General features: G+C 42.0%; 1 protein-coding gene across 1 annotated transcript; it reads right to left on the bottom strand.

Moving 5' to 3' along the window:
* Nucleotides 1-253: 253 nt before the first annotated feature.
* On the bottom strand, nt 254-8,763 carry smyd2a (SET and MYND domain containing 2a). Its single transcript, XM_037450455.2, has 12 exons — nt 8,442-8,763; nt 7,265-7,328; nt 6,838-6,948; nt 6,602-6,662; nt 5,423-5,550; nt 4,794-4,861; nt 4,381-4,483; nt 4,202-4,312; nt 3,357-3,477; nt 3,053-3,227; nt 2,490-2,598; nt 254-2,360 (listed from the first exon to the last, which is right to left on the bottom strand). Exons 1-12 carry the CDS (start codon nt 8,612-8,614, stop codon nt 2,277-2,279), a joined length of 1,308 nt encoding a protein of 435 aa, XP_037306352.1. The 5' UTR covers nt 8,615-8,763; the 3' UTR covers nt 254-2,276.
* Between the last annotated feature and the right edge of the window lie 1,461 nt (nt 8,764-10,224).

Here is a 10,224-nt window from a genome sequence, read left to right as displayed (position 1 = left end):
ACCATGTGGTCTGGCTTTGTAACTACTCAACTTCTCAATTTACAGAAAGACATCCTATTGCGTAGTAAAATGATGATGACAAATCTGTTTCATAGAAGGTCTATTATTTAACTTATTGGTTTAGAGAAACAAGGTGATGAGGTCTATTGACTAGATTGAGTCCACGGGTTCGCATTTCAATGTATAGACTCCAACAGAGCAAACCTGTCAGAGGATACCTGTAGGGAAAGAATATGCAGACAACTCATAGAAGTAGTGGTGGAACACAAACATTTATAACACAGGAACAGAATATAATATTAGAAGTGTATTTATGAAAGGAAGTGCAATGCTACCATTTATTTAGTTCCACTGATCTGGTACAGAAATAATCACAGGCCCAGATTATAGTTTGTGCATTCCAATAGAATAAAATCCATGCCTGATTAAGTAACAGCTCATTACAGAAAAAAGTGCAAAAACATCTGCATGGCCATTCACCTGGTTTTATATGTTTAGCATGTTTGTTTTAACCCTTATGCCACAGGTTCTTTCATAAAGTCACAGGAAACAAAATAATTTGCATGTTAAGAAACCAGCCATGAATTAAATATAGCACTCAAAAATTATGTTTTATGGCTTGAGAAAACCATGTGACAAAGCCTCTTTTCTTTGTAAAGACATATACAAAAACCAACACGAGGAAGAGATTGGATGGGACGGTAATTCTAGACATATTTCTGTAAGTGACAAGAAAGCCACCCATGCATGAGTTGCTACAAATATGACCGCATTTAAGTCAATACAGTTGGCTACTATTAACCATCAGTAACCCACATCAATGTGGTGAATGAAACGGCATCCACAGTAAACAAGAGGGGTAAAGCCACATAGTTAAACAAGATTAGATGTGTGGCTGTATATTCTCTGTGGTATAAAGTCTTCAGGTCAATTATCCACTAATACAAAGTAGTAATAATTAACAATTTTTTAAAGGTTTGCTGACATCCTTTTATCTCAAATATTGTTCAATTTGGAAGAAAAAAACCTTAAATGAGGCCCAGGTATGATCCTGATGACTTTTTAAAGTATTTTACTCAGACTGCAAGATAAGTCTACGGTTTATGTGATTCAGTCAAGTCAACACAGGGAAGGCTCCTCCTCAGGAATTTGATGAAGTTAATACTTACTAAAAAAGTGGCCATGTTGGTACATTTCCTCCATAGTATGGTTTAAACAGGAAGATAAACTGATCAAGGATGGTGGCTCAGTGAATCACTGAATGTTAATATTCTGTCCACTGCTCTGCTTAAGCTATTTCATTCCCAAGGTAAGAACTACCTGGATTTGCAACACTACAAAAAGGTAGAATAATGTATCTCAAGAAAAAAGGCAACAAAAGCTACAGTGTTGAGCCTTTTTCCTGAGAGCATAGAAGCTCTTATCCACGATCATGGGTCAGCTCACAGTACCAATGCCTTCACTCTGGCCTCAGCACGCCTGTTTTAGGATACACTGAATAGAGAGGTCGGTCAAAGCCATGGCCCCTTTGGTCAACAAACCTCAACATAAACAGGCTTCATTTTGTCTGGTTCTTTAAAGACAAGCCAATAAAACAAATGGTTACTCACTCCGGAGAAGTTCTTTGCATTCATTTCTCTTTTGCTACACAGTACCTGATGCATGGTCATTCACGCTTTTTGATGAACGGTTAAAAACAATTAATTAAACCAGAAAGTCTGATTTGAATGAAAATGCATTGGCCCGGAAAAAGGTAGCAATGCCCTTCAAATCAACAACTCCCCAGTTTATACAGAAGTAAAAATTATTGAACAACTAATCTGTGGCCCAACCGAGCAGCTAAAGCTGCTAACAAAGACATACATGATGAACACATGGTCTGTTGAGGGGTCTACAGTGATTAGGATTCATTCATTCAGGAAATTCATTCTACATCAGAAAACTGATTTTACGTAGCTGTAAAATTGAAGCTTTGTTTTCTTCAAAAGATAGATGTTAAGTTTTTATTTTTCCACTAATGTGCTCCTTTTTGAGCGGTCAATGAGTTTTGTAGATTTGTTACGGTCCTTTGTTTTGCAAAAGAAAAAAAAACTTGTCTGCTCCTAAAACAAGGTTTGGAACCGGTACAAAACACAAAGTAGACATAGAAAAAGAAACTGAGTAAAAAACAAAAGGGTGGGCAATGAAAAACCAGAGGGCAATAAGATGCAAGGCATGCAGTGTGACATTTGAGTCTTCTCAATCCAGTGCTCCTCATAAATTCTCTCTTCCTTCGTTTACTTCTGCTCCTCAATTTCTCGTTTGACTTCTGCTACATAATTGTGATCCTTCCCGTGAGCCACCTCCATGATGGCAACTGCCTGAAGACACAAACAAAATGCATTTTTACATTTTTTTTTTTAGGGGTTAGTTCTTTGGATGCAAACTATTTTCTGTGTTCACATGGCCACTTATTAATATCCCAACTGGCCAGATGTCAGCAAACTTACTTTTTTCAGCGCTTTGACTCCTTGTTTCTTCTTCTCTAGTCCCAGATACAAACGCCCCAGTTTCAGATACATAGACGCCACATTCAGAGAGTAGGCTGGGTAGTGAACACTATGAAGAGAAAGTAATTAATTCAGAGGAACAGAGGTACAGTACATGCTACAATATTAAAAATAGGCTGAGGTGTAAAGTAAACAATGTAAATTGGATATAGTAGATGTGGCAGAGTGTAGTGCACTGAAGGAACACTGTATGTAGTGGGAAAGTGCAAAGCGCTGCATGTGAAATATATACGCTATACTGCATTTTGTAAATATTGAAGCCAATGGAACAAGTATTCTGCGCAGCGAAGCACTGTTCAAGCAAATGTTTTAAAATACTAAAATAGGAATTAAAATCGTTAATGTTACAATAACTTTGCTTGAAAAACTCCAACAGCATTTTTATTTTCCACATTTATACTGGGATTGATGGTCTGACAATTAGACTGCTACAACTGATTGATTGCACTGTCAATGATCTGTAACTAATGCAACTACTGCAGACCACGCACAGATCCACTCACCTGTACGGCTGAATGATCTTCTCTCCGTAGCTCATAGCTCCATCCCAGTCTTGCATGTAGAGACAGACGCCCATGGCCTGATACATCATGTGCAGCATGTATACATTGGTGTCTGCAAAAATTGCTCCCATCTTCTCCAGGCTGAGCTCACATATCTCCAGCAGCTCACTGGGGGGTGCCAAAGAATCAAGGAATAACAACACAAACTTTGTGGAGAAACAAGAGGAGGATGGGAAGGGCGAGTCAAACCGATAGACGAAAAGGGCAGAGAAATAACACAAGTATAAAGAGAGGTAGAGGATATTCTTGTAGTGTTTGGCTCTCCTGAACTCCTCGATGACATTCTTGGCATAAAGGACCATAGTTCGGACTTCCTCTTGTTTTGGTGGAGAGCTCAGCTTCCTGATCTCCATTTTAGCTTTGTCCTAGAAAGATATGGTAAGTTAGGACATGGAAAAGTTGCACAGTAACATAAGATGCTCTTAAGCATGAAGAGAGCAATGTAAAAATGATGCGCTACGACAAAGCCTGCAAATAATAACAGTTTATAAACGTGTCCCAATTCCACACTTCTGTACACACCCATCCATCGTACCACTATGTAGTATTCCACATGTTCTACACATAGTACTAAATGTGTTGGTCTGTTATTATTTTACGTCAGAAGATACTGTGGGGAATGGAAAATTAAGTTATTTTTCTAACTTCGTTCGGTGTTTCACTATGGGAATCGTCTCGGCGTGACCAACTAAGGAAGCTCCAATGACACCATGTCTGTCAGTGAAAGACAGGTCAAACTGTGCTGGGGCCCCGCCCCCTCATGTTACCACAGTCGACCGCCCCTCGCAAATCATTCTCATTTTCTTCCCGTGAAGAACTAGAGCGTTTTTTCTTTTTGATTGGTTTAAAGGATTTACCTTCCACAGCATTTGGTATATAATGTGTATATTATGCACACATATTAGTGTGCAGTATGTAATTGGGAAACGGTTACACTGTTTCAAAGAAAGAAAGGCAGATACACAACCACAAAAATCAGTGTTTTGTGGAGGACAGACGTAGGACACAAACAATGCACGAACCTGCAGCACCTCTCCAACTGACTACACAGACTTATCAACAAGCTTCAGAGAGAAAAGCCAACAGTACCTTAGACTTGGAGGTGCACTCAGTGCACTGGCATGTGAAGAAGTAGGAATCTAACAACCTCTCTTTCCTGTCCTCCGTTGGATACAGTAGGTCTATATAACTGTTAAAGATCTAAAGAGAAGGGGGAAGGTTATAATGAGACAATGAAAATAACTTGATTGAGTCGAGTGATTACGTACCTCATCTCCAGGGTTTATCTCTAGGACAGCTCTGACCTCAGCCACTGTGCCTTTATAGGTCACTATCACATTAGGACTGCAGCTGTGATTCATCAGTGCTACACTGGAAGGAGGTTAAAGCAAAGCTTAAAATGATTTTTTGGAAAGGATAGAATTATGATAAAAGCACAAGCAGCTGTATGATGTTAGGAGCGTACACAGGTAAACAGTGCGAGAGGGAAAAGTTCCCCCGAGGGGGAGACAGAGGACTGAAGAGTATGCATTTAAGGAAGCAGACAGAGAATGAACATTTCATTTTTAATTGTAACATGTTGAAAAATACTGTAATATCCAACTTAATCAGTAGAGGACAATACACCAATGAATGGGAGGAACTGTTGATCGATCACAATGTCTTGACGTGGAATACTTACTCTGGAAAAACAGCTGATCCCAGATGGGAGAGCTCTTCGTCTTCTATGGTGAAGCCATTACAGTTAACCTGGAGACACATCGAGAAGAAAACATGAGAGAAGGAGGGTCATCACAGAGAGCGGCAGCATGAGTAATCTGATCTTACAACTGACACGGCCCTGCACTAACACGTGCTGGAACCATCCCCCCAATGAGCTGGAGAAGGAAATCCGGTAGTGGAGCTTAAAGGTAGCTGTGAGATTGAAGCCAACCAGACAGTTTGTGTCGGCTGGAGCAGAAAGGGGCATCAGCTCTGACAGATGGATCACATTAAAGAGCTGACAACTGTAGAGTTTAACAGACAGCACCAGTGGGTTTTTCTGTGATACAGATCCTTGTTTAGGCTCAACATCTTCTACTACATGTGAGAGGGAAGATGTGTGAACCCAAAAATACGCAAAAAATGAGAATCAGCAGAGTGGCCATAAGCAAAATGTGCACGCTGTGTGTCTAAATCCTTTGTATGTGAAAACCTGCCTTTTCCTTCACCAATCACACGAAAGAAAGGGAACACACCCAAGCAAAGGTCCTGGAAGGCAAAGTCTTTTTTATCTCTAAGTGAGAGGGATGTGGTGTTGTCCAGTTTTACCTGTGCAAAAAGCTCAATGAGAGCCTGTTGGTCAGGAAGGTCACTAATGTGCTTGGAGTAGAAGTGGTGCAGCGCTGCTATGTCGGCCTGGTTCATCTCGTCCTTCTCACTGTCCATCTTATCTAAATCTGGAAAAGGCGATCAAAGACAAACAATAAAAGTATAAGAGACAATAAATACACACATGGTTGAAAGGAAAAATGAAGAAAAAATAAAGGGCTTAGAAAGAAAGTTTGGATAGTTGTGATGAACACTGGAGCCTTTTTGAGACACTAGGCAGACTTAAGATTTTTACTTTGTGTTGGAGGTACTGCTTCCATTTCATAGAAAATAGAAATTACTAAAAGGGAAAATGAGAACGAGCAGGATCAAATATATATTTAAAAAATGAAAGACTAGCAGAGGGAACCAAGCGATAAAACACAAAGTTGACTTTTCATCCAGAGTTATAAATCAGTATGTTTTCTGTTGTTGCCTCATAGATGAACTATTCAGCAGGTGCAGAATATACCACTGCTATAAGCCATGTGCCATTGTCAGTCACACACACACACGCACACACACACACACAGGAAGCAGCTGGTCACTGCTTTGCTTTGTGTGCATGAGAAACAGGTGTGAAGGTTGATGCTGTGACAATCTGATGACACACGTAACGCTGCAACAAGAGCTAAACGATACTACTGGAAGGAGCAGAGAGCAGGGTGAGTGGGCACCTGCACGGGGCGGACTTGTTTTGCATGTCTCGACATTTACACTCTTATCAGCTTGCAGTGTATGAGAATGCGATGCATCTCATAATGGGCCAGTGTCGAGGTCCCTTATCACACTGGCCGGACAAAGTACTTACGTATGTTAACACGTAGCGCTTCTCATTTCAACCAGTCTCCCAGTGGAGACGGTTGAGTGCCTTGCCCAAGGGCACAGAGGCAGCAGTTTTTAAAGAGAACATGAAATTACAGCACACAGAATCTAGGGATTTAAATCCCAGAGCTCTGCAAGCTTTGACTGAATAAAAAGAGACAGAATCAGGACTGGAGGCTACAGCGGAGGGTATTAATAGACTCACTGCTAAAACGGCACAGACGCAAAGACATCTCACACTTTAACTAAAAATGCACACAAATGTAACTAAGCATACTTGCTCATGTACTCATACTCAAACAGACATCTACTTACGGGACTCAAACTCTGTGAGCAGCAGCAGCCTTTCTGAAGGAGTCCGCTCTGTTGTGACTTTCTGCAACACAAAAAAAGCTCAATCGTGGGAGCAAAATACTAACTAACCTAAGTTTCCTTCCTCCTGGCCAATTGGGAAGTCATTAGATCGCTATGACTGCATGGCAGCTGCTGAGAATTAACTGCATCACTGTTTTTTTGTCACATTCTCACACGGAATGCTTGAAAACATTTACCTGTTTCATGAGGATTCGAGCCACCAGTCTGACCGTCTCAGAGGGACACCAGTTTTCCCCATAAGCACACATAGCTACACACTCCAGCTTATGCATGGGCCAATCACCTCTCTGTATGAATGCACACATATACAAAAAAAGACGAGTACCTACGGTTATTAAAGGCTCCGAAAAAGTGATCCCATTCAACAGAACAGTGCAAAGAATATGAGAAGAAAAGAGCTAACGCAACACGATAGATGAAAGATTGTTTCATTATGACAAAGGTGTATTGCGAAGCCTTTATAAATGATTGCCACTCGCACACAAATCGATCTTTCTTGCTCTCACTCACACACTAACGCAGGCTCTTTGTTGTTTGATTTGAAAAAAAAAGCAGTAATAGGATCAGATGGCCCACTTACTCACGCACAGAAAGGACTCTTACCTGACAGTCGACATCGCAGTAGTACGCCTGCTTACATTTGCCACACTTGAAAAGGTCTTCTCTCCTATAATGACATGAAGACACAACAGGTTCCTCCATTACAGCTGGGATCAGCTGACAGGTGTAACGTTTGGTTGGATTGGTTGGATGAAATAACAGGCCGTACGTTGTCTATAAAAACATCTTTACTGGATGCTTTTCACTTGATTGAACTAAGACTTAATTCCAAACAACACTGGCGTAAGTCGTGTCCCGCTGTATTTAGATACCAAGTATATTCATCGTTGAATTACTAGTGACACATTCTTTAAGGTCTGGACGCACAAATGCGCGACGTCCTCCACCCAATACACACCAGCAGCCTGGCCTTCTCTTCTCCGGGCTCCTTCTCTCTTTGGACACATGGACAACTATAATTAGCAACGTGACCTTTTACTGCTCTAAAAAGCCTCAACAGCAGCGTAGGTAGGAGGCATGTGTGACCGAAAGGGCTGCTTTTAAATGAACAAAGTACTTGAGAAATATTGCTAAGACAACTGTACAAATTCATAGTGTATTTACGGTTTCCTTGAGTACTTCCATATTATGCTACTTTATACTTGTATTTATTACTTAAAGGACAGTTTGCATTGCAGCTTTTGATTCTTAATACCGCAACAAATGATGACGTTAATGCAAGTTAAATCCACCTTCATCAGGAACACTAATGTATCACCCTTAATAATTCAGTAACCAATGATTTGAAAACTTGCCACATTTCTACACTGTGTGGTATTATTATTTTTAAACAAGTAAAGATGTGGAGACTTCTTCATCCACGATGACGGGGAGCAGCCGGAGACCGCATGCGAGCGTATAAATAGATCCGTGAGGCTGCAGGGGAGCAGGTTGCTCTTCTTCAATGTGGTCCGGACTCTGCAGTGGGACACGCGGGAGGTGCACGCTGCGGGGCCCCGTGCGCGTCCCGTGCACGCGACCCATCGCGATGTCCGTGCGGAGGTTCACAAGCTAACCTTTAGCTCAGTGAGGAGGTTCAACCGGACCCGTCGCTACAATACATACACATTCAAACTAACACAGGGCCGGAGACACCACAAGAGTCACGTGCGGTGTTTTGGTCCCAGCTGGATCCTTGGCCCCCCAGGAGGAGGGGGGGGGGGGTGTTGTTAGAGCTCACCTGGTGAAGCAGTACTCGCAGTGCGCTGCCCTCTCGTTCACGGTTAACACGTACGAGTAGGCAGGGCAGGCGAACACCAGCTCCCCCGCCGAGAAGTGCCTCACCGCCCGCAGGCCTCTGCCGCTGCCCGGGCTCAGGAACCGCTCCGTGCCCTCGACTCCTTCGTTCGTCATGGTTTGCTGTCCCGTTCACGATTATTTTTTTTTTCTGCAGCACCTGAGTCTTCTGCCGGGTGCCGCTGAAGCTTCTGTCCTGAGTCTCTTCACCCCCCCCCTCCCCTCTCAAGCTCGCTTCCCGTGTCTTCTTCTCCGGTCCCCTCAGTCTGTGGGGGGGCTCTCATCGCCCCCTGCTGGAGAGGCGACGACACGGTCGAGATCCGACAAGTGAAATACAACAAGACGGAATGTAGGCCCGCTGAGGACTGTCTGTGGAATAAAGTAAATGCACCAGAACCACATTGGGAAAACTATACAAGTACAAGCTCTACAATGAAAGTCCGGCTTAAGTATTATCAGCAAATGTACCCATGTTATAAAAGACTGCTATTGTGCGCTTGCATTGATGTTGCGTTTTACTCCTGTAGATATTTGCAGCAGAGGATGGAGTTCTTTTGAATCGCTATGACATCGATGCATAATAATCCAAAGATTCCACTGTTTGCTAGAATGTGTCCCTTCTAATTGGACGTCACCAGACTCTACCATGACTAAAACACTAGCAAACCATATCACTAACAAATTGTAGCACTTAAATTGTACTTATAATGGCACTTTTCTATAACATGTTTTGAAACTGCTTATTTGATGAAAATTGTACTTTCTTGTTACTTGTTCTTCCGAGTTTGTGTCTCTATGTGGAAACGCACTAATTGTAAGTCGCTTTGGATACAAGCGTCAGCTAAATGACATGTAATGTAATGTAATCATGAGTACCTTTAGCCTGGGGCTTTCTTCTTGGTTTAGGTAAGAGTTGGTGTCAATAAGGAAAACCCTTGCATAATAGTATAGAGAGGAAGGTACTCTTCAGTCTAACACTACACAGTCATTGTCCCCATGAACAACACTTGGTCAACGGCAAAACAGTTTAAAGATCTTGTCTGGCCTGCAACCTCATCCAACACCTCTGGGTGTCCCACCTTCATGAAAGCACGGGAAAATGTGAGGTTTCTGCAGATAGTGGTGGAGCTTCACAACTGCATTACTGTGCAACCGAAACAGACCTACAGACACGTCCATAGGTACTGTGAGTTTGTGTTTTTGTACAGTATCTATTGAGAGCTCTCAACATTGACCACTGAAAAATAACAAAATACTTGACACGGTTCAGTTTTTATATATATAAATGCATTTATTTAAGTTAATCATTTTTCCTAATTCAAAGTTGAATTTTCGCAGTATCTATAAAACGGGACAGTTAGAAGCGCTGTACAGTCTGACAACAAAACTAGGAACTGCAGCTGAGTACACTGTGTATATATGTACATACTGTACACACACACACTGATGTAGGTATATACAAAAATATACACTTTTACACGTGTGACCCCCTCGTGCCATACCCCACCCGTCACCTAATGAAGTCCTTCTCCACTTAGAAAACACATTACCCCGTGAAGACGTTGATTACTATTTTGCCCTTTTATCCGTCTTTACTGGTTGATGAGACTTGTCCAGTATTTTTGACTTATGCCGACTCACACATTTCGCTGGAGTCAATTATAGCAAGAGATGGAGGAGCTGAAGCCGTCCTGATCAGGATGTCTCAGCAGGGCTTTACACATATC

The sequence above is a fragment of the Pungitius pungitius genome, chromosome 4 (assembly GCF_949316345.1).
Source record: "Pungitius pungitius chromosome 4, fPunPun2.1, whole genome shotgun sequence".
NCBI classification, from domain to species: Eukaryota; Metazoa; Chordata; class Actinopteri; order Perciformes; family Gasterosteidae; genus Pungitius; species Pungitius pungitius.
Note: the sequence above shows the minus strand (reverse complement) of the source record. Positions and strands in the feature narration are given on the sequence as shown.